At 47.1% G+C, this 24,957-nt stretch overlaps 1 protein-coding gene across 3 annotated transcripts in view; it reads right to left on the bottom strand.

The window, feature by feature from the left end:
• DGKD (diacylglycerol kinase delta) overlaps nt 1–23,620 on the bottom strand; it is a 110,896-nt gene extending 87,276 nt beyond the window's left edge. For 2 of the 3 annotated variants that reach the window (XM_077869285.1, XM_077869286.1), the window contains exon 1: nt 23,457–23,620. In XM_077869285.1, coding sequence (XP_077725411.1) covers nt 23,457–23,612 — 156 coding nt within the window. In that variant the 5' untranslated portion in view covers nt 23,613–23,620. Of the gene's footprint in view, nt 1–22,669; nt 22,790–23,456 lie in introns of those variants that run through there. The other variant, XM_077869287.1, reaches the window with a different exon arrangement.
• Nucleotides 23,621–24,957: the final 1,337 nt, after the last annotated feature.

Raw genomic sequence — 24,957 nt, 5'->3', positions numbered from 1 at the left:
CTTTTCAGAGCCCAGTACACACGGACACTTGTGTCAACGTGCTCCTCAGAGACCCAGAGCACGCCCGTGTGCGCACAGCGATGGGACCACGGGCGCCAGGGCTGTGCTCCAGGACAGCCTCCTCCTTGACCTCACAGGACTTGCTCACAGATGAAGGCACCTCTCCTCGCCCCCACGCGTCTTCCTTACCTCTGCAGGGGAAGTCACCACTTCCATCTCTTTCCTAAATGCAAATTTAAAAACAAAACAAACCAAAAAAAGACGACGACAAAACCAACAAGCCCAGACCCAGAAAAGTTAAAATAAGTATCTTTAAAGGATAAACGCTAGAGTATTTTTTCTTGCATCTCCCGCCACACATCTCACACATAAAAGAAAAGCAAAATTAAGACATAATCCACTCCACCACACACACACAAATCTTTCAGAAAGCGGATGAGAGCTGCGATCTTGGGCTACCCAAGGAGGGCCGCTGTTCTATTTATAGAACAAGAGCACTCAGAAAAAGACTCTGGTGGGTTTCAGCGGAAAAGGCTGGGGGAAAGATAAAGACCAGCATTTCTTTGAAGCTTTCTCAGAAACTGCGTTTCTTCTCCTGATTCGCTGCTCAAGAATACTATAGATATGCTGCAGAATATTTTTAAACACTCAGTCAAAAGCAATGAACTAAAAGTGGTCAAGAAAATAACACCCCTGAATAATCTGCTGTGTTTTGCATTTGGCAGCTTGTAAATGGCACCCACAGGAAACACTGCTCAGCTGGCAGGGCTCCTCCTCATGCCCAATGGAGCAGAGAACCAGAAGTCAAAAACCCAGACTCAAGCACAGCTCGATCAGGACAGGCTGGACAGCCAGGCTCTTAGAACCATTTTGTCAAGTTCTCTGCACAAACCAAAGGGCCCACCCACTCTGTCCTTCAAGCAATCCAGGGCACCTTCATTACCATGGGGAACAAGAAAGAAGAGACTGGAAACCCATGCAGGCACCGAGAATCAGAGCGGCAAAAGTGAGCCCCACGGCCACCTCCAGAGAGGAAGTAAATCCCCAACCTGGACTCCAGGGACAAAACCGGCAGGCAGTCTTCAGCCTGAGCCTAAGCGTGGCTCTGGGTGCCACAGCCACCCACGGTGAGCACAGAGAGCACCTGGCCCACGGGGGCGAGACTGGGCACCTGTTGTGGGGGAAACTCAAGTCTCTAAGTCATCCTGCTCAGAAACAAAGGACTGAGGAAGGTAGCTCTGGAAATGCCCTTAAAAAGGCTTCAAACGAGGGGCGCCTGGGTGACGCAGTCGGTCAAGTACCCGACTCTTGGTTTCGTCTCCGGTCGTGATCTCAGTGATGTGGGATCGAGCCCTGCATACAGGCTCTGTGCTCAGCGCAGAATGTGCTTAAGATTCTCTCTCCCTGCCCTTCCAGCTTGTGTGTGCGCACGCTCGCTCTCTCTCAAATGAAAAAATAAAATCTTTGGCGGAGGAGAGAAAGGCTTCAAACCAGTGGGCAGGAAAAGGAAAGAGCAGGCCCCTCGAGCCTTGGTCAAACCCGCCCAGATCATTGACAGCCAGGCCTATGGGTCTCAGGCCCTCATGTACACTTTGGAAAGATGGTTTTGGCCACAGTCTGGACGAAAGGGAGAGGGAAACCCGGAGGCACAAAGAACACTTCAGAAACTCTTGTGAGAGGGCGGCCAGGAACACTGAGCCTCTGGGAGAGAGGGGCACAGACATGAGCGTGCTCAGGAAGACCATCACCACAGATGGAGGCGAGGAGGACTCTGGTTTCACGGGGGAGGCTGGGGGCTTCATTTGGGACATGCCCGTGAGGTCCTCAAGGGTGCCGGGGGAGCTGAGCAGAGAGACAGCAGCAGACAGGAGGTCAGGCTGTGAGAGGAGGTTTAACAGGGGAGACACCTTGGTACGGTCTCTATGGAAAAGGAGCGAAGGAGAGAGGCACAGGGAACCAGGAACCCCGGGACACCAAGCTCGGGTACAGAGAGGCGGGAACCCAAAGGAGGACAGGAGAAAGTGGGCACAAGGCCAGGGGTGAGGAGAAAGCACCCAGGCGGCCACACTGATGATGCCAACTGGGAGGAATCCGAAGAGGACATGCCAGGGTGAAGCCAGAGCACAGAGCACCAAATGTGACCGGAATGGAAGGAAGCAAAGATGGGAGGTGGGTTTTTTTAACCTGCATGTTTCTTAACTTTCTATAAACATAGAATCATAGTGCACGTACCATCCCTTAAGTTCCTATTTTTTCTGTCATGATACATGTCAACACCCTTCCCTATTAGTGAATATATCTTTGTCGGCCACAGAGTTTTTCCGTGTACCGAGGTGCCTGTGTCACTCAACTCACTCGCGCAGCTGGAACATATGGGATGCTTCTCGCTCAATACTATCAACAGCGCTTCAAAGAATATCCTACAACAAAGCATCTGTACCTGTCCTGGACCATTGCTTAAAGAAAATGACAAGAAGCAGCATTTGGGGCTCAGTACAGCCCAGAAATAGCTGCTTGCAGATGTGAAAGCATGACGTGTGACAGCAGCAGCTTCTCCAGCTGGGGACGAGGAGGGACCAGTCAGTGGCCGGGCCTAACACAACAGGTTATCTGAGGGCAAAGATGCCCTTAAGGCCCCCCACCTCACACACCACAGACACAAGCCAGCTCCAAGTGCGCTACTGACGCAATGCAAAAGGCAGAATTTTAAAAGGTTCATCAGACAATATAGGAAAATTGCCTTATAACCTTGGAACTGGCGGGCACGGGTCTTAAATAGGATTGAAAAAATACTAAACACAATCTATAAAACTGCTAAAGCCTACTATATTCCAACTGAGAACTGTTGATCAAAGATACCTTACAAAGAAAGGGAAAAGGGAAGCCACAGTCTGGGAGATGATACACACAATACTGCCAACGGCCAGAGCCAGCATCCAGAGCATTCTAAGAAGGCCTACAGAACAGTAACAGGAAATAGAAACTACTAAATGGAAAACTGGAAGAAGGCATGAACCAGAGTAAGTCCAATGGTGACTAGGAGATGCTGAAGGGCAGTGGGCTGGACAGGACGGCTCCCTGGAGGCGACATCCTGATGCTCTGCTGGATTCACACACGCAGTTTATTATGCACGTTTCTGTTGCATTGGCATTTATGTGTGTGTTATGCAGTATGTGAAAAGAAAGGGGAAAACAAAGCTAGTCAATAAAGGAATAGAAGTAAAATCTCAGAGCTCTGCTGGTGCCAGGAGTGTCTGGTGTGTGTAAGTGTGAGGATTTGCACGTGTTCCTGACGGTCAGCCTGCCTACCCCAGCAGACAGGGCTAGGGGCTGCACACAGGCCAGGAAATAACGGGGCGGGAGGAAGATACAGGAGAAGACAGAAGTGAAAACCTAGCCCAGTGTTCACATCAGCGATCTGCTTGTCCTTCAACAAAAACCTGCATAAGCCTGATTACGTTAGTCCACATCATCCAAACTCACCAAGTTCCAAAAACGTGGGGATATTAGCATAAAAGTTAATGCACAAAAGAATTATTAAAATGTTTCTGAGGAAAAAAAAAATGCTGGTAAAACTTATGACCTTAAATTTGCATATAACTTGAAATTTTCATGAGCATTTTTACATCTGCTTGCCTTAATAGGACAAATACGTGCTAATATTCCAACTGACAAATAAGAAAACCCAGCACTGAGAGACTGAGAAACCTGCCCACGGTTAAACAGCTAATAAAAGACCACAAAGACATATTAGGCCCCCTTCACTCTTATCTTGAACCTTCTACGGTTTATAGTACATGAATACCATAAACAGTATGGTTTGCTCACAGAAGGCAGGCATGTAGGACATAGCCAAAGACCCAGAGGTTACTGTATTTTTTTTCAAAGATTTTATTTATTTATTCATAGACACAGAGAGAGAGAGAGGCAGAGACACAGACAGAGGGAGAAGCAGGCTCCATGCAGGGAGCCCGATGCAGGACTCCATCCCGGGTCTCCAGGATCACACCCCAGGCTGCAGGCGGCGCCAAACCACTGCACCACCGGGGCTGCCCGAGGTTACTGTAAATGCTTACTGAGTACCCATCACATCTACTAGATACATATGAGGCATTTTTATCTTTTAACCTTCCATCAACTTCGGAGTTATGAAGTAATACTCCCATTTTACAGATTAGGGAACTGAGGATCCGAAGAATTAAGTTAAGTCACTCAAGGCCACACAACTAGTAAAAAGACCCAGAATTCAAACCTAGGGTCTAGACAGCAGGCCAAAAATATCTGTTGGCAAAATGAATCATAAAAATCTACTGATAACTGATTTAAATAAATTAAGCGAGGGTAGCTTCTTCCATCAGTTCAAAACATCACCCACAAATTCCTCCCAATTCATCCTGATTCAGAACTACCTGCAGCTTACCTACAACTCCCCTACCTATCACCACCTGGTCTTACCCCATCCTATGAGAATCTGAGAAGTCCGCACACCTCAGGCCACAACCGAACATCACACACATTAGTGTCTCCACAGCACCAGCAACCAGCAGGAGCAAGAGACCAGGGACACACGTGGGTTACTGCTATGCTGGAGGATTCCTCTCAACTCTGAAGAGCCAGATACTGTATCTGGTGCCACCAATCCAACACAGAGGTGCCCCACATGAATTTTTTTCCCTTAAAGACCCCCAAAAATGCTAACTCACGAATAAAGGACAGCCATTCTTTTCTTACCAATCAAGAGAACCCAACTTCCCCTTTGTCACTAGCCTGCAAGACTGAAAGCAGCCATGTCCCAAAGCCCCTATGTCACAAGAGGTTCTGCTGTTAGGGAGATGTCCCATTCCTGTTCCACTAATATGAGGCAGGACCAAAGCAGAAAAGCCAAAAAATGTCCCCAAAGTGTAATGCCCAAATTCCCCCAAAAGAGCTGCTCCTTGACCTGCCCTTCATTTGGAGTTCACACCCACTTTCCCTAAAACTGAGGGCCCTCCTATGACCATGTATGATCCGACTGACTCCCCCACCTCTTTGCTAAGGCACTCTCAATTCTGAGTGGGCTGGTTGTACCACGTGTAGCCAACATCACAACACTGATCACACTTTCCCAACCCTAGCCACATGGTTCAGACTTGGTCACAGAAACCTACATGAATGTCCTGCCAGGACCAGGGAAGCAAGGGAGTTGCTTTACTAATGTGTGAGAACACATGTGGCTTCAACTCCCGCCACACATTCCACCTTCAGTCCCCCATTCCTAACCGGTCGTTACCAGGGTGGACTTCACTTTAAAGTCACTCAAGATTCTGCTCCATCTTCAGGCCCTCTGCCATCAGCTTAGTTCAGATCCCTACCTTGGGCTTAAATTATTCTGTCTCCCGCCTCAGTGTCTCCCAAGGGTGACCCAGGCCACCACCACCAGAACCCCTGGAACACTTACAACAGTAATCCACTACTCCCTAATCCTGAGAATGTGAATTTCTGACCAGAGCCCCACACTGAAGTCAGGGAACCTGGGTCCTTTATTCTCCACTATGCTCCCTCCAACCTGCAGCCAGTACTCCGCTGGCACTCAACTCGCACTGCCAGGAGCATCACCTAGCACGTTCTGAAACTGCCAGCTGCTCCCCAACAGGTGCCCAGGGAGCCACAGAGTTTAAAAGTTCCCCTGAGGAGCTGAATAGGCACCCTGCCCTAAGCAAAGTGCTGGGGCCCACTCACAAACATCCCCTTGCTTTCCTGCATCTTGGAAGGAAGCCAACTGTGGCCTTCAGGGTTCCTTCCAACCCGGACAGGCCCCTCTCACATGCATTCCAGGGTCTACTACCTCAGCTCCAGAACCATCTGACCCAAACACACTGACTTCTTTCTAGCCTCTGCTTTTGGAGAGATCTTTCCTCTACCTGGAATCTTATTATGGACAGAAAACTCCTATGCCTGAGACCCAACTCAAATGCCACCACCTCCAGGAGCCTTTCCAACTCCCCAGGCAGACCAGCTGTCAATGCTTTACAAATCTATGACCCTCTATCATGTGGCTGACTCCCTGGCCAGATCAAGGGATCCTAAGGGCTGAGGCTGTATTAGTGATCTCAATCACCCCAGCACCCTAGCACAGCGCATTCTGAGGAAACTTTCTGCAAAATATCATAAAAGGCTAATCTCCCTATCTGTAAGAGCTTCTAAAATTTGAGAACAAACTAATATCTGGTAGGAAAATGAGCAAAAAATAAAAGAATCCATTCACAAAAAAAATAAATAAAAATGGTCCTTAAAAACACTCAAGCTACCTCATTTAAAAAAAAATACTGGGATCCCTGGGTGGCGCAGCGGTTTAGCGCCTGCCTTTGGCCCAGGGCGCGATCCTGGAGACCCGGGAACGAATCCCACGTCGGGCTTCCAGTGCATGGAGCCTGCTTCTCCCTCTGCCTATGTCTCTGCCTCTCTCTCTCTCTCTGTGACTATCATAAATAAATAAAAAAATAAAAAATAAAAAAATAAAAAATAAATAAAAATAAATAAAAAAAAATACTAAACTAAAATATATTATCATCATTAGATTGACAGAAAAAAACAAACAGGCACTGTGGTCGAGGCCCTGAGGAACTTTTCAGCACCACTAATACAATGGGACATGAGGTGAGCCCTGAGGACGGGGACCTGCCAAAACCTAGCAAACCCATGCATCTACCCTTTTACCCTGCACATCTACTCCAAGAAGCCCACCCATAGATACTCTGGCGAGGAGCATAAAATCAAGTCTGTACAAGGCTATCTGCTGCAAAATATTACAGCAAAAGACTGAAAATGATGCAAGCAGTTGAATAAGCTATGGTATGTTTAAAAAAAAAAAACAGACTACTTATGATTGTGAAAGAATGAGGAAGATCTTTATACAGCTATGGAATGATCCCTGGACTCTATTAAGTGAAAAAAAGAAAGGTGCAGAACATGTATGGAGCATGCTACCTCTCGTGTAAAGAGGGTATTTGTGTGTGTGTGTGTGTGTGTGTGCAGAGATAAAACTCAAAAGCAACTATGTGCATTTATTATTTTTAAATTTTCAAACAGGAACAATGGAAGAATTAACCAAATAAAGTAATAAAAATGGCTGAATGGTTCCCTCTGGGCGGGGGAGGGACACAGCAGACGAGACAGGGAAGGAAATCAGCCCCCTGGAAGGTACAAAACTGTAAAAGGACTCCCACGGAAGGGAGGTCACAGCCGGGCGCAGCACACAGGACAGCCCCCAGCTAAGGGCTCCCACAGATGATCCCACTTCATCTACACAACAAGCCGCCTCAGAGAGACACTGCATATTCTCATTCCTCACACACACAGGCAGGGAGAAGACAAGAGTCCGTGTTTGCACAGGGCCCACTCTGCAGCAGAAAAGGATAGTGTTAGGATCTCATATAATCTTCACCACTGTAATGAATTCCTATCCCATTTCCTTTATGAAGAAACTGAGATCCAGAGAGGACCTATGTCCACAGAGAAGGGACAGACGTGGGGTTCAAACCCAAGTCTGACATCAACTTTTTCCACATTTCGACATCAAGTGGAAACATGAAGTATGCGTGATGATAGGTTTTCTTTGTTTGTTCTTACAAGTGAGACTAAAGCCACAGTCAAAACTACTCCCCCACTTCTCTGGGGTGAACACAGGGACAGATGTGCACTGCCCACCACGTGGGCGAACCCAACAGCGGGCAGCAGGAGTGACTTCCAAGTACATGCACGCTGTGGTGCAGTCAAGGCACCAGAGCCTCACCCGGCTGCTGGGAGCCTACAGAGCGTGATCCATCTCCCCACGGACCTGCAGAGTGAAACGCACTCTGGGTTTCAACAAATATTTATCGAACACTTAAGTGCAAGTGTGGCTGGGAATATGATGATGAAAGAGACAGGACCCTTGACCCTTAAGGAAATTGTGCAGTGATAGAGGGATACTTTAACAAAGTAAAAGGTATCATAGGAATTCGCTTTGAATACTAAGAAGAAAGTGAGACTTGGGGCTGGGGATAGAGGAAACAAGAAAGACACAATGTTGATGACTGTTTAGACTGGGTGACTGATGAAAACTCCTCTGCCTATTTTTGTGTACATTTGGAAATTTCCATCAGAGGTACAGGCAGGGTGCCCTGGAAACTCAAAAGTGAATGAAACACACCAGAGGCCTCAATGCAAGGCCCAGAGCTGCTACCACTGTGGCTAAAGGCAGCTTACTGCCCTACACCCCAGTTCCTGACCTGGCAATCCCACCCCAGGGGGGGCTGCCCAGAGCAGGAAATGCCCAGGGAAAGCAGCTCACATGCACTGCAAAGCAGTGTCATAACCCCCGGTACTCAAATGCCTCCTCCCTGGGTTCTACTGCCCCCTTGCCCGTTTTCAGACAGAAGGCAGAAATAAAGTCCTGTATTAAGCAGCAGCCTCTGGGCTGCCGTGCTTACGGGAAGTGCTTTTTCTTCACTTGAGAACACTCAGTCCAGCCACTGCTAGCACCTGCCACTGACATCCTGCGATAACATCCTTCCAGTGTGTTCTCAGTGCGTAAATAAAACAGAAAAGTGGGGTTATGTAATATACAAATTATTTAATAACCTGCTACTCTAAATTTATTGTGACCAGATCTGGTTTTGGGGGTTTTGTTTCTCTATAGCCTATTTCCGGTTCATCTTTTCAAATGCTTAAGGACACTGAAATTATTATGAGCAAATCTAAGAAACTGACAGCATTTCATGTATGCAATAGTTTCAGCGTCAGGCTAAAATATATCTTTCCAAAAAAAGTGTATCTTATTTATATCAAGACTTTGAACTCTGCTTAGATAAATTTAGCATTATTTTCAACACAGGAGTTAAACATTTAAACAAGGGGAACATAACTAAGATACTGCATATAATGTATTCATTTATTAGGATACTATGAAGTTTAAATCCTATGTTTTTACTAGTGATGCCCTTTTGTATATCTGGCTCCTTAAACTTCCTCTGTTTTGATCTGACAGTTGGAACTGTTTCAGAACATTCCAGAGAACAGACTAAGGGCAGACTTCTGCATCTTCTACTACCAGAGCACTGCATCCTATACTATCCATATCAGGAATCCTCAAGTGAAGGATAGCATGTTAAGCTTTTGTTTTTGTTTTCTTTAGCATACAATAATGCTTATTTTAGAAAATTCAGAAAAGTAGGGCAGCCCAGGTGGCTCAGCAGTTGAGTGCCACCTTCAGCCCAGGGCCTGATCCTGGAGACTCGGGAATTGAGTCCCCACGTCAGGGTCCCTGCATAGAGCCTGCTTCTCCCTCTGCCTGTGTCTCTGCCTTTCTCTCACTTTCGCTCTCTGTGTGTCTCTCATGAATAAATAAATAAAATCTTCAAAAAAAAAAATTTCATAAAAGTAGAAATAAGAATAATCCAAATTGTACCACCCCTGGTATCAGGGCACAATCCCTGACATCAGTTTGAAAACTTTCCCCGTCTTACTTCCTATGCACGGTGTTTTGCACACAGCTGAATGGCATTCTGTACACACTGCCTCTCTGTTTCCCCAACATCAAAAAGTACCGTCCTCATTACTGCCTTCCTCAGTCACCGAAATGGCTGCAGCAGGCACAAGAGAGCAGTAACTCCCTCTGCCACCTCCCAGTTCTGTGGCCTGGGCACTCAGCCACCTCATGGCAACATCCGCGCACTCGTGAAAGTGAATTAAGACCACCCGTGCATGGTGCCTGATGCCAGCATGAAAGAGCTATGTCAGCTCTGGTCATTAATCCACTGAGTTGTTCCACTGGAGTGTCTTAGAGTTTGCATTTTTATATTTAATGCTGCAATGAACATAATGTCATCGTATTTTTTCATATTTAAGATTATTTCCTCAGCATATGATCCCACCAGTGGAATTACTGAGTCAAGAGTATGGACTTTTGGGATGCCTGGGTGGCTCAGCGGTTGAGTGTCTGCCTTTGGCTCAGGGCGTGATCCCAGAGTGCCAGGATCAAGTCCCACATCAGGCTCCCTGCGTGGAGCCTGCTTCTCCCTCTACCTGTGTCTCTGCCTCTCTCTCTCCATGTCTCTCATGAATGAATGAATGAATGGAGTGGAATAAATAAATAAATAAATCTTTAAAAAAGAAAAAAAAGAGTATGGGCTTTCCTGTTTTTCAAACATGCCATCAAATCATTTCCCCAAATGGTTGTACCCATATGTGCTGATGGAGACTGAAGAAGCTACAGGGTTTCTATAAACAGCAAAATCCAGCTCATGCACAATACTGGCTAGATATAAAAATACGCTTAGACAATTATGACTAGTACACAGTAAAAATACACTTGGACAATCAGACTCCTAACTCAGTATTGGGTTTTACAAAACTGGGTTTTACTTGCCCTCTTAAAGTACCTGAAAACATAGAGAAAAGAGATAAAGAACAATTTCTTAGACTTTCTTTTTGCTCAGTTTCTGAGTATCAATCCATCTTTACCAAAGAGTTCAAATACAAAGACCACCAAGTGGGATTAGATGTACAAGAGGAATAATTTATTTCAAATTTTCCCAAACTATGAAAAGAAGTAAACCAAGTCCACACCCCCCAACTTGAAATATAGGAGAGTTCTAGGATGACAGAAAGTCAGAAATACAGGGATCCCTGGGTGGCACAGCAGTTTGGCGCCTGCCTTTGGCCCAGGGCGCGATCCTGGAGACCCAGGATCGAGTCCCAGGTCGGGCTCCCGGTGCATGGAGCCTGCTTCTCCTTCTGCCTGTGTCTCTGCCTCTCTCTTTCTCTCTCTCTGTGACTATCATAAATAAAAAAAAATTAAAAAAATAAAAGTCAGAAATACAATTGTTTCTGTTCAAACCCTTCAAATGTGTAACTGTCTCACAACCATCCACAGGAATGATGAATGAATGAATGAATGAATCCCTCTGTGAACTCCACTGAGGCCACTCCAAAATGGTCAAGATTACCAACCAATTCTGAGAAACTCATAGCTGATTTTAAGTATCACAGGATATGTAGCTTGAGAGGCTGAATCCCACTGGAAAAAAAGGTAGCTTTCTTCAACAGTGCTGGGACATCCAAATGCAAAAGACTGAAAACTGGACCATTACCTCACACCATCTACAAAAATTAACAGAAAAAGAGCTAAAACCATAAAACTCCTAGAAGAAAACATTAAAGTACATCTTCATGACCTTGGATTCAGTAATGGCTTTTCAAATAGGACACCAAAAGCATAAGTAAGAAAAACATAGATAAAACTGGACTTCGTCAAAATTTAAAACTTTTGTGCATCAAAAAACACTATCAAGACAGTGAAAAGAGGGGCGCTTGGGGAGCTCAGTCAGTTAAGTGTCCTATTCTTGGTTTCTGCTCAGGTCATGATCTCAGCGTCATGAGATCAATGGCTCCATACAGAGTATGCCTGGGATTCTTTCCCTCTCCCTCTTGCTCTTTCTGCCCCTCCCCCCATTGGCATGCATTCTCTCTCCCTAAAATAAATAAAGTCTTTTTTTTAAAAAAGACAGTGAAAAGAGAACCCACAGAATGGGAGAAAATTTGTTGATCTGATAAGGGTCAGAATACCCAGATAAGGGTATTCAGGATATATAAAGAACCCCTCAACTCAAGAACAAAAAGATAACCCAACTTAAAAATGGGTAAAGGATTGAAATAGACACTTCTCCAAAGAGACACAAGTGGCCAAAAAGCACAGGAAAAAATGTTTAAAATTATTAGTTACCAGAGAAATGCAAATCAATACCAGGAGATACCGCTTCACACCCACCAGGATGGACATAACATATTAAAAAAAGAAAAAAACAACCAAACGTTGGCAAGTGTGTTGAAACTGGAACCTCCTACATCGCTGTCGTGCTGTTGGAAATATAAGAGTGCATGGCCATTGTGACAAACAATTTAGAGGGTCCTCAATAATGTAAACACAGAACTACCCCACAATTCCACTCCTTGGGTAAATACCCAAAAGAATTGGAAACAGGCTTTCAAATAATAACTTGTTCACAGCAGCTCTATTCAAAACAGCCAAATAATAGGAGCAATTCGAACATATATTAGATGAAGGGATAAACAAAATGTGGTATATCCATACAATGGCATACTATTCAGCCATAAAAAGGAACAAAGTGCTGACACACGCACAACATGGATGAACCCTGAAAACATGATGCTAAGGGAAAGATGCCAGACACAAAAGGCCACATGCCGTGTGATTCCGATATGAAATGTCCAGAAGAGGCAAACCCACAGAGACAGCACATGAGTGGCTTGGGGGGTAGGGAACAAGGAGTGACTACTTAACGGGGAAGAGGTTTCTCTGCAGGGGATAAAAAAGTTCTGCAACTAAATACTGGTGACAGTTGCACCACCGTGGTAATGTACCTAACAGCACTGAACTGTATACATTTAAAATGGTTATGGGGATCCCTGGGTGGCTCAGCGGTTTGGCACCTGCCTTCGGCCCAGGGTGTGATCCTGAGGTCCCGGGATCAAGTCTCGCACCAGGCTCTGTGCATGGAGCCTGCTTCTCCCTCTGCCTGTGTCTCTGCCTCTCTCTGTGTCTCTCATGAATAAATAATACTTTTTAAAAAAATAAATAAAACAAAATAGTTAAAATGAGGGGGCACCTGGCTGGCTCAGCAGTAAAATGTGTGACACTTGATCTGAGGATCATGAGTTCAAGCCCCACGTTGGGCGTGGAACCTACTTGAAAATAAGTAAAAATTTTTTAAAAATAAAATTGGTTAAGGGACACCTGGGTGGTTCAGTGGTTGAGCATCTGTCTTCAGTTCAGGGCGTGATCCCAGGGTCCTGGGATCAAGTCCCATATCGGGCTCCTTGTATGGAGCCTGCTTCCCCTGTCTCTGCCTCTCTCTCTGTGTGTCTCTCATGAATAAATAAATAAAATCTTTTAAAAATAAATAAATAAAATGGTTACAATGGTAAATAAAGAAAAAGAACAAGTGTGCCCCTCTTCCATTTTGCTACAATGGACAAGGCACCACTCTACCTGGATCCTGGGGTGTACTTCACCATCGTAGGGCCAGAGGAGCCAGGCTCAGGAGAACCACCACAACCCAGGTACCGTGACATTCAGATGCAGAAGAGCAAAGCCAGCCAGAAGCAGGTGGCAGGGCACCCAAAGCACCACACTACTCAGACTACTCAGAGGTGGTGGGAAGAGCCGGCCCAGAGCAGCACAAGCTCAGCACTGGATGTGGGGCCAATCTCAGGCGGGACTCACACTCCCTGTTTGAACAGCAATTCAAACCAACAGACCAACAAACATTCCAGGACTGATAAATCAAAACAAGAAAGTTAGAGGTAGGAGGGTAAAGATACACCATAAAACACAGGCATAAATCTGAATTAATATATTACAGAAACCAGAAAACCATCTTAGCAAATACGTGTTTCTTGTTGTAGGATTACAGGAAGACACTGACTCTACTGAAAAATTAAAGTTTTTTCAAGGACAAGGAGCACCAAAATGAGAACAGGATGAAATTAAAGTACAACAAGCTGCGATACAGGCCATGATTAGAAAAGGAAGCAAAAACAATCACGCCCCAGCAGAATTAAAATCCACATGTAAGGGGCTAGAGGGAAAAATGTACACTGCAGAAAATGTCATAGATCGTGTACAAGACAAAACCAAGACCAAACTGAGAGCTACAGGATATAGTGGAGAGAACACAAGACTGGAAAGAGCTCACATACAGAGGGGTGAAGAGACAGATACATCTACGAATATTAAGAACCACAGAAAAGGAACACAAAATAAATGGAGATGCAAAAGTCAGAGATACAACCCCCAAAAAAGAAAGCAAAGACCTGCCAGGTGGATGTGCTGAAATCACTGGGCGCTGCATGTCCCGGGCAGCACGGAGAGGAGGGCAGCACGGCTCATGGGCCTGGGCCAGCAGCCTCAGCCCCAGGACACCGTGCCCCACATCCCCACCACGGGGTTCCATCCCGAAAGTTAAACAACAGATGGCGATCCAGCAAGCAAATGCTCCAAGGCCAAAGAGCCAGCTTGTAGGGGCTCTCCTGGGAAAAAGTGAACAATGTGGGCATCAAAAGGAATGACTGTGACCGACTGTAAAACACTGGATAAAAATAGTGAACCTCTGGTGACAGAAAGGGAGAGAAGAAGGGGAACATTTGCCTCTGCCGGGGATGACTTTCCTACCAAATCTTGACTTTGAAAATTGGTAATTAAACAGAAAGAATCCAGCAATTACCCTGCCCTTTTTTTTTTTTTTTAAAGATAAATTGTAGTCCTTCCCCAGTGGAAGTGGGGAAAATTTACAGAAGAATACCAACAGATAAACATGGATGAAGTGAGTGACGGGCGGGGGGGGGGGGGGGGGGGGGGGGATATCTCCATTTTGCAAACTTGTTAATTGATTTGGGCAAGTCTTAGGAAGGAATGCTGAAAACCGCTGAAGAGAAGGATATTTGCATAGTGCCCAGGAAGCACCTCACAGGTTACCTCCTGACTGCAAAGAGGGAAATGTACATTTCTGATGGAAAGATCTAGCATCTCCGCATAAAACAAATGATGACACAGCAGAGGGAACAGGCTGAAGGACACTGAGCATCCAGATGGAGGAGATCTGCCCAAAACATCAACCTGAATGTAATTGACTCTTCAAACCACTCATTTCCAGTTTACAGCCCATAAAAGGATCAAAGAAACCACAAGGAAACAATCAGACAAATCCAGACACAGATTTTACAAGACCACTGCCCCTGTCTCTTCAAAAAGTCAATGTCATAGTGGGGAGGGGAGGGAGAAGGTGCCCATAGGGAGCTGTTCTAAGCTGAGAGACTCCTGAAAAGGTACAACAAAATATAATGCATGAATTTTGATTGGTATATGGTCCCCCGAGGGAGGCTATAAAAGACATTTTTGGTTCAACTGGAGGAATTTAAAAATGATGTGCTTATTAGATATTAGAAAATTACAATTAATTTTTAGGTGTAGGGACGCCTGGGTGGCTCAGTCAGTTAAGTGTCCGCCTTTGACTCAGGTCATGATCTCAGAGTCCCAGAGTCTGCTTCTCCTTCTGCTCCTCACCTTGCTTGTGCTCGCATGCTCTCTCAAATAAATAAAAATATTTAATAAATAAATAAAACTTTTAGGTGTAATAATGGTACACAGGAAAATATCCTTATTTTTAGGAGCTTAGATAGAATAATGGTATTTTTAAAATGTCATTTTTAGGAGGTGCATGCTGAGCTATTTAGGGTTAAAGTGTTGTGATGTCTACAAACTACTTTCAATGGTTTATCAGATGATTTATATTCAATACATATAGATAAGGCATTCTTGGCAATATGTAAACAATTACTGATTCTTGGTAGTAAGTTATTAGGCACACACTGTACTATTATTTTTAAATTTTTCATAATTAAACATTGAAAAAGAGCTTTCCTTGCAAAGATATTCTTCACAGAATATATGGTACAATGCCCATAAAATTCAAGTGAAAACTTACATATACTTTCATTCCAACTCAGTTATACATACCCAGAAAAATGGTCTAGAAAGAAATATAAAAGTAACAGTAATGATAGTGCAGGTGGGCCTCCAGGTGCTGAAATCAGGAACTTACCTTCTTCCCTTTCTTTCCCTCCCTCCCCTCCTCTCCCCCCACCTCCCCAGCTTCACCCACTTCCTTCTCTGACTGGTCCCCTGCTCTGCCCACATCCTAAAGCCAGTGGCTGAGTTCCCACATTCAGACAATCTCTAAATGGGAGAGAGCGGGCCTCTCTCCCACGGTGCTGCTGTTCCCTCTCTGGCTCCAGGAACCACTCCCACTGTTGCCACAGGACCATCAAGGGGCTGGGAAGGATCCAGTAGGAAGAGGTGCAATCTGGAATCTATGAGGCTTGGGTGGCTTCATGGCATGCTGGCAAGCTACCTAACTGCTCTGAGTCTGTACCCCTCCTCTGTGAAGTTGGGATAGTTGAGAATATGAGGATCCAGGGTACCACTGCAGCAAAATCCCAGAGCTGGTCCTCACGTAGAACTCCAGAGAAGTGCTCCAGTATCCAGTCAAGGGAACCACAAGCCACCTCTTCCCAATCCCCACAACAAACCATCACTAAGTTCTCACAATGTCAAATCCAACTAACTCTTATCACCACCACCCCAACACTGGCCTAGGCTACCTGCACCCACTCAGGTGGCCACAACAGAGCCGGAGCAATCCTTTCAACATAGATCAGATTATGTCTCACTCCTTCCTAAAAGCAGGGACAGTTGGCTAGCTCAGTTGGTAGAGCATGTGACTCTTAGTCTGGGTGGTGAGTTTAAGACCCATGTTGGATATAGAGATTGCTAAAAAAAATAAAATAAAATCTTAAAGCAACAGCACCCCACTCCTACAGAGCCCCCTAACACAGCCCCCTACCCAGCCCCCCCAGCCTCATGTCCCTGTCAAGGACACCTTAAGTCTTGCCAACTCTATCCACACCAGCTTTCTTTCAGGCCCTTGACTTTCCCAAGCATCCTCTCTGGCCACAGAGCCTTTGCACACCTCTTTGACCAACTACATCTTCCTCATTCTTTTATTAATCCTTTAAAAAATGTTTTTCATTATAAAATAGCACACATAAATATAAGCCCACAGAACAAAAGTGCATATAATTACCACAAATTGAGAACCCACTATCTAGGTCAAGAAACAGAACACTCTGGAAGCTTCCTCTCTCATGGAGCACCCAAACCTACCCAGATTTTTCCATCACCCAGACATCTCTGATAATCATTTCTTTGCATGCAAGCTTAAAGACACAAGCCGGCAAGACTAAACACCTAAGTGCCCTATCTATTCTGTACACAACTTTCTTTCATGTCTGGCTTTTTTGGCCAGACTACATCAATGCTGTGATTAATCCTTAAATCAGCAGGTAGCAGCAGTTCGTTTTCACTGATGCAGAATATTCTCTTGAAAGAACATACCATAAGTTATTTATCCATTCTACTGCTGACTAATGTTTGGGTTCCCTCCACTTTTGAGCTATTACAAAAAATACACTAGTAATACTCTTGTACATGCCTCTTGGAGTACGGTAGCTTAGCCATTAGATACACACACCTAGAAGTAGAACTGCCGAAACATAGGATATACATTTCTTTAACTTTAATAGACACTAGCGAAATGTCTTCTAATGTGGTGTCGCCGACATAATATTCCCACTAACTGTGGTGAGCTTTCCCTTGCTCCACCTCCTTCCTAGCACCCAGAAAGAGACACCAAATGAAGAGAGATGCACAGGGCAATGTATAGGAGTGGTAAGGAGCAGAGAATGTCCATGCCCTCTCTGGGCATGCCAACACACACACACACACACACACACACACACACACGTGTTTGCCAACCCAGAAACTCCTTGAATCTCCTTGTTAAAAGAGTTTTTATAACTCAATCTCCAAGCCCCCTCCACTCCTACGAAGTTGGGGGTAAATGCTGAAAGTTTACACTTCTAATCACTTGTTTGGTCTTTCTGGTAACCACCTCCCATCATGAGTCACCCCGTTAGCATAAATTCAGATGTAGCCAAAAGGAGTTCGTTATGAATAAAAGAAGACAATCTTATCACTCACGTTCCAAGTGAACATGAATTTTAGGGGAACACTATTCCAACTATTACTGACTCCAAGGTAAAAAGCAGTCAGCCCTAGATGCCAGCTCACTTCCACAGACCTTCGTCATCCTGTTTCTAGCCCTGTAATTCTGCAGTATCTTATCAACTGCCTCCTATTAGGTGACGGTGCTTAGCAGAATGGCTGGTCAGTTACTCAGCCCACCACTAATAGAAGCAGAAGTCACTTTCCCCTACTCACCTCCCCCTACCACCCCCCCCTCCCAGTATCAGGTCAAAATCACTGATTACATCCTCCCAAAGCACTCTGGCTGTCACCTGCTTAACGCTCATCCCCAATCACAGTGCCACGCTAACTGTGTGATCACCTTACTAATGTCTGTCTTCTCTTCAGACTATTAGCTCCAGGGGTGTTTATGGTTGTCGTTCAGTAAGGTACACCAAGAGCCTAGTACACTTAACAATATTTGCTGAGTTAAAATGAATCTGTGAAACAAGAAAAATAATGACCAGTCCATGGTATTCCCACTCATATTCAATAAATTAACATTTTAAAAAGATTTTCATTGCTAATTATCTGCCAGATTCATTTTTATTTGCTCTTCTGGCTGCTAGAGATGAAGAATCAGCCAGCCCAAGCTAGGGAAGGAGAGGTTCAGAGAGAATGACTAAAAAGACAGAAGTAGGGCAGCCTGGGTGGTTCAGCGGTTTAGCGCCACCTTCGGCCCAGGATGTGATCCTGGGGACCCGGGATCGAGTCCCACATCAGGCTCCCTGCGTGGAGCCTGCTTCTCCCTCTGCCTGTGTCTCTGCCTCTCTCTCTGTCTCTCAGGAATAAATAAATAAAACCTTAAAAAAAAAAAAAAAAAAGACAGAGGTAATCATAAAAGAAACCATTTACTAAAGGCTGATAATATGCCAGGCCCTATGCTAAATGTACGTAGATTGTTCCATTAACTTCTATGACTTAACATCATTTCTATTTTAAGGATCTGACAACTAGTATTATCCTTCCTATTTTGCAGATGTAGTACTCGCTTCAGCAGCACATATACTATTTTGCAGATGTGGAAATTGAGGCTCAAGAATACATTTACTGTCATTACTGACAACCCAGGAACTGGTATTTTCCCTGTTTCAGATCAGGAAACCAAGTCTTAAGTGGGAGTAGAATGTGAATCAATTTGTTTAACAACAAAGTTTAGACTCTTAAATATGCACATGAGCTTTAAAAACCGTTCATACCACTACACACCTGCTAGGATGGCTATAATTGAAAGACGTAATAACTGAAAACATGGAGAAACTAGAACCCTCACACAGTGCTGGAGAAAATAAATGTAAAATGGTACAGCCACTCTGGAAAACAGTCCAGCAGTTTCTCAAAGGTCAAGCACAGAGTTGCCATGTGACCCAGCAAACCTACTGCTAAGCAGACACTCATGAGAAATGACACACCACATATGTCCACACAGAAACAGGTACGTGAATGTTCACAGCGGCCTCATCCAGAATGGCCAAAAAGTGGGATTAACCCAAATGTGCAGGTGCCAACATGGGTAACCTCTGAATGCTAATGCTAAGTGAAAGAAGCCAAACACAAAAGGCAGACATACTGCATGATTCTATGTATGTGAAATGTCCAGAATCGGCAAATCCTCAAGACAGAAAGTAGATCAGCAGTTGTTGAGGCTGGGAGAGTTAGAAGGAATGAGGAACGGATGCTAACGGTTATGGGGTTTCTCTTGGGGGTGATGAAAACATTCTAAAATTGACTGTGGTGATGGTTGCACAACTGTGCATACATAAAAACCACTGAACTACATACTTTAAAGGAGTTAACTGTACGGTATGTGAATTATATCTTTATAAAGCTATTTTTTCAGTATTTTACAACTTAAACATTTTGCCTAATTTCTACTAGCCTTCATTTCACAATGAGAAAAATGCTTTGTTTAAATTTGAAATCAGGAATATGAACATTTTTCTGCACAAAGCCAAAAATGTTGGCTTTTTAAAAACTTTGAAATAGATTAAACTCTATCTTAACTGAGATGCTTTACAGAATCACACTGCTCTTTATTCAAATTTTAAAATGCCTTATAATGTGCTAGTGAATTAATTTACCAGTGTATTAGCCTATCTTCCCTTTTCACACTAACTATGAGGTCCTATAGAGTCAGTATTGTGTGCCATGGTTAGGAAATACAAATGAAGTAATGGGCTTCCCAGGGGCAGCTGGAATTTGGGAGAATATCAGACATGCATGACATGCTAAACTTCTAAATGACCATCTCAAATCTCCACTCATCAAGTTTTCAGTAACGCTAAAGGCTTGGGGAAAAATTTTAAAAGAACCTCTTAAACTACAGATTTCTTTGGAGTTTGGGAAAGCTTCTCTCGACACATATGTCATAAGGACTTGTTTCTCAAAGTCTGGTCCATGGACCAACAGCAGCATCTCCTGAGAGCTGATTAAAATGTAGACTCTCAGACCTACACTCCGGACCTACTCAACCAGAATCTGCTGTTAAACAAGATCCCCAGGGGATGTGCCTGCACAATAAAATCTAAGAAGCACTGTCATAAGATACTTCCCTTCCTTTTTCCATTAAGACAGCTCTTACCTCGCACTGGACTGGTATTTCAAAAACTTGACATGCACACACCTCTAGTACCTGGGCCAGCGTGTCCTCAGTTCCATTCCTTGATCTTCTGCTCTATTCCAAATTGCAGAGGGGCTGATCCCTAACAGGCTGGGTTTCCCAAGCAAGAAGGGGATGGGGTTAAGACTCCAGCAGCAGCTGTGCCCCCTGAAAGGCACCAGGGCCCCCCAGACAACCGACAACCCCAGGCAGTTCAGCCTCTTGGCAGGTGGAAGCTGCTCCTGGGGTCTAAAACGCCACCTCCTCCCTGTCCTCCAGCTCAGGGGTGACAGTGGTTTCCTATCTGTTGCCTCATCTCAGGGTTGCTTCACTGGCCACTGTTTGCATCCTCAGTTCTTTTATCATCTGTGCAACCACTCCCCTACATTAAATTCCCTCTGTTTTAAATACTTCAAGTGGTTTCAGCTTTCCCATTTAGAATCAGAATGATACTCCTATCATTTCAGAGATTTCTCTTATGCACCACATACACCACAGCAATTTTCTGAATGGCTTATATGCTTTAAAAATGGGGGGGGGGGAGCTACTGCACACAGAAAACCTCACACTTCCCACATTCAGACAATCTCTAACAACACGAAAGAAAAATTAGCCTTAAGCTATCTGTACAGCAGATGTGACTGTATTCAGCAACTCAAGTCCTCAGGGTGTATTTTTAACACTCTACCCATCACTCCTCCTCAACCAGAACAGCTGGTAGGTACAGCAGCTATTGTTTTCTTTGTTTTTTTTTTGTTGTTGTTGTTTGTTTGTTTTTGAGGTGGGGGAAGCCTCCTAAGGAACAGAATTCTGGACAAATACTGGAATCTCTGAGAGATCTAATCTTTTTTTTTTGTTGTTTTAGGTTTTTATTTATTTATTTATTTATTCATGAGAGACAGAGAGAGAGAGAGAGAGAGAGAGAGAGGGAGAGGCAGAGACCTAGGCAGAGGGAGAAGCAGGCTCCATGCAGGGAGCCCGATGTGGGATTTGATCCTGGGACTCCAGAATCACGCCCTGGGCCAATGGCAGGCGCTAAACCGCTGAGCCACCCAGGGATCCCGAGAGATCTAATCTTAATCACACTTGTAAATCACATGATCCACCCCACACTGGGCACATACCATGCTCCAGGACCAAACAACAGGGGGGAGCAACTCTTATCAGTATCCTTTAGGGCTACTTGGAGATCTTCCTAAAAGCACATCTTGACTGGTCACTCCCATGCTCTGAATAACCCTCAGTGGTTCCCTCTCGCCCAAGGCCAAAAACCCAACTCCACAGCTGGCCCTTTAAAATCCAACCCAATCTACCTTTCCAGCCTCTTCCTAATTCTTCTCCACCTGACCCACTCACCTTCTGACCATTCCCAGGGGTGCCTAAACCTTTCGATACGTGTGGATATGCATCAACTATGTGCAAAGCCCGTCCTTCCCCAATTAGCCTGGCAAGCTCTTTCCCTCCAGATTTGTTTTTTATTTATGATAGTCACAGAGAGAGAGAGAGAGAGAGGCAGAGACATAGGCAGAAGGAGAAGCAGGCTCCATGCACCGGGAGCCCGACGTGGGATTCGATCCTGGGTCTCCAGGATCGTGCCCTGGGCCAAAGGCAGGCGCCAAACCGCTGCGCCACCCAGGGATCCCTCCCTCCAGATTTGTTTTAAAGGGGATGTCCCCTCCCTGCCTGCCAGGGTAGCTGGATTCTCTGCCCCCTGAGCTTCCACAGGACTTACTATGTCTTACTGTCCCATGCACAGGCGTCCATCTCCTACAGACTAGGATCCAGACTCCTACTGTCCATCGTGGGATCCTGACCACAGTTCAGATCCAGATCCACCTCTACAACCTGTGACGCCCTGAGCAAGTCACTTAACCTCTCTACCTCGATTTCCAATCCCATGTAGATGGGGGCTGATAGACAACAGCCGACTCAATGGGTTCTCACTAGCACTAAATGAGTTAACCCGTGTAGACTGCTGCACAGTTAACCCAAGAAAAGTGCCTGGCACACTGCCTGGTAAGCAAAGAAGAACTGCTACCATTACAGTTATGACCATACCGCTATGCCTGGAACAAAGGAGGCGTTCGATACCTATCTGCTGAACAACTGGAACGCTTCTCAGTTAAACTTGTTTGTAACACGTTCAGACCAAAGATTAGCCCCAGCACAAGGATCCAAGGCTGACAGAAGGCAGAGCAAGAAATGGCTCCCACAGTGAAAGTACCAGCGGAACCTCACTGGCCCCGGAGGAAAAGCGCAGTGCAGCAGGATGAGCGCCTGTGCCAGCTGGAGCGGCCGGGGCTGCCCACAGACCAGACCCAGCGTGCCCTCAGCCACCTGTGCGGCCACCTGCCTGGGGCAGCCGTGTTCTAACAGAGACGGCTCACCTGTGGCGAAAACCATAAGCAGCCTTCAACGGGAACCGCCATGGGAAAACAAAGGGCTCAACTTTCCTCCCGCAGAAAGGAAATGCGTCTTTCTTGCAGCGAATCTTCTTCAGCCGTCGGGAGTTCTCCGGCCGAACGGCGAGAGTTCGGTGGCCAGCGGGGGCGCGGCCAGGATAAGCCCCCCCGCCCCGACTCCCGGCTTTCCCCAGGGACCGCGCATCCCTGCCTCTCGGGGCACGGAAACGCGCGCGAGTCCGGGAAGAGCCCCCACGCCCGGGGCCAGCTGGGTGTCCCCGGGGACCGCAGGCGGGTCTGCGGAGCACCCCGCGGGCAAGCACCCGGCCAGCCCTCGGCGGCGCGCGGAGCCCGGGGCTCGGGGGCGTCCGTCTGCGGGGCGCAGCCGGCACCCCTGCTCCTGGAGCGCCCGCCCCGCGCCTCTGGGCCTGCGTCCTCCCGGCCCTCGCCGCGCAGCCCCCCCCGCCGCGGGCGCCCCCGGCCCGGCGCCCCGCCCCGCCCGCCCGCCCGGCCCCGCGCGGCGCCCACCTGCGCCCCCTGCGCCCCCCGCCCGGGTCCCGGCCGCCGCCCCGCAGGGAGGGCGCGCTCCCCCGGGGCGCGGGGCGGGGCGGCCGGCCCGTTACCCCGCGGGGCGCGCTCCGCCCGGCCCCCGGCGCCCGCGGGACCCCGGGCCGGGCTGGGCCGGGCCTGGGCGGCTCTCGGGCCGGGCCGCGGGCCTCACGGGGCTCCCGCGGCGTGAGGGGCGCGCGCCCGGGCCGCCGCCGCGGCTCACCTTCTGCCGGATCTGGCCCGACGTGGACACCTTGCGGATGAGCTTCTGCGGGGAGCCGGGCTCCGCCTCGGGCTCGCTGTCGGACGACTCCTCGGGCGGCGGCGGCGGAGGAGGCTGCGGCGGACCCGGCGGAGGGGCGCCCGCCGCCGCCGCCATGCTGCCGGGCCAGCGCGCGCACAGCGGCCGGGGGCGGGGCCGGGGGCGGGGCCCGGAGGGGCGGGGCCTGGAGGGGCGGGGCCGGGGCGGGGCGCCGCGCCCCCTGCCGGCCGCGCGCGCAGCCGCAGACGGAGCCGCGCTCGGGCCCCTCCGCCTCCACCCCCCGGGGTGGAAGCGCGGGGAGGCGGGGAGGCGGGGAGGGGGTGGAAAGGGGGGGGGGTCTTAGCGTCTGTTTATTTTCTTTTTTCTTTCTCTTATTTATTTTTTTGATTTTCTGTCTAGGACACAATTTGTGTGGTTTTTGTTCCATGTTCACTTTTTTTTTTTTTTTTTTTTTTAGTCTTCCAGTTCAAGAATGTTAAGTGATGGGGCAGCCTTCAGCCCAGGGCGTGATCCTGGAGATCCAGGATCGAGTCCCGCGTCGGGCTCCCTGCGTGGAGCCTGCTTCTCCCTCTGCCTGTGTCTCTGCCTCTCTCTCTCTCTGTGTCTCTCATGAATGAATAAATTAAAAATCTTAAAAAAAAAAATGTTAAGTGATCTCCGGGAGGCTTGGGACCGTGTCCCGTCTGGCCCTGCATTGTGTCGCGTCTATAGCAGCGTCTGGTATTTAGTAGTTAGTTGCACCACAAGCAGCTGGGAGTGGATGGCTGCATGCGTGAATGCAAGAAAGAAAGAAGAAAGTACTGGCCTCTGGGGATGCCAGAAGAGGGACAAGTGATTCCATCTGAGAAGGGTTCCTGGAGAAAAGCTCCCTGAGTTAGAAGGAACGGGTAGCAGGAGTTACCACTCCAGGGGACGGGGTGAATTGTGTTCTAGGAGGAGGCACCCGATTGTGCAAAGGCCCAGAGGCCAGAAAGAACAAGTGGAGCAGGGAGTTGTGGCCTAAAGGGAGGAAAATAATGGGAAGAGCTGTGCCTGGGAGTGGGCAGGTCAGATAGGGCTTTGTAAACCTGATAAAGGGGTTAGTCCCGAGTGCAACAGGAAGCCCTTGAGGGATTTTAACCCTGGGCGGGGCTGAGTCACAAAGCTGGGGCCCGTGAATTAGGCTTTGAAGTAATCAGGCCAAGTGGCTGCCCTGGGTCATTGGGAGGGGCTGCAGAGATAGAGAAGTGGACTCAAGATGGGAGGGATTTGTAGGTGGAGGCAGGAGGCACAGGTAACTGGGATGAGGCCCAGGGTGCTGGCCAGGACTGTGGGATGGCAGATGGGTAGGTGGGACCATTCACCTGAGGGCACAAGAGAGTGCACTTGTTTGTTTTGCTGCCATACAGCTGAGAAGGGCACCTCCTTAGAAGGTTGCATGACTTCCCCTTGCCCTTTCGGAAGGCTGCTGCTAGAGACTTAG

The sequence above is a fragment of the Canis aureus genome, chromosome 24 (assembly GCF_053574225.1).
Source record: "Canis aureus isolate CA01 chromosome 24, VMU_Caureus_v.1.0, whole genome shotgun sequence".
Lineage (NCBI taxonomy): Eukaryota > Metazoa > Chordata > Mammalia > Carnivora > Canidae > Canis > Canis aureus.
Note: the sequence above shows the minus strand (reverse complement) of the source record. Positions and strands in the feature narration are given on the sequence as shown.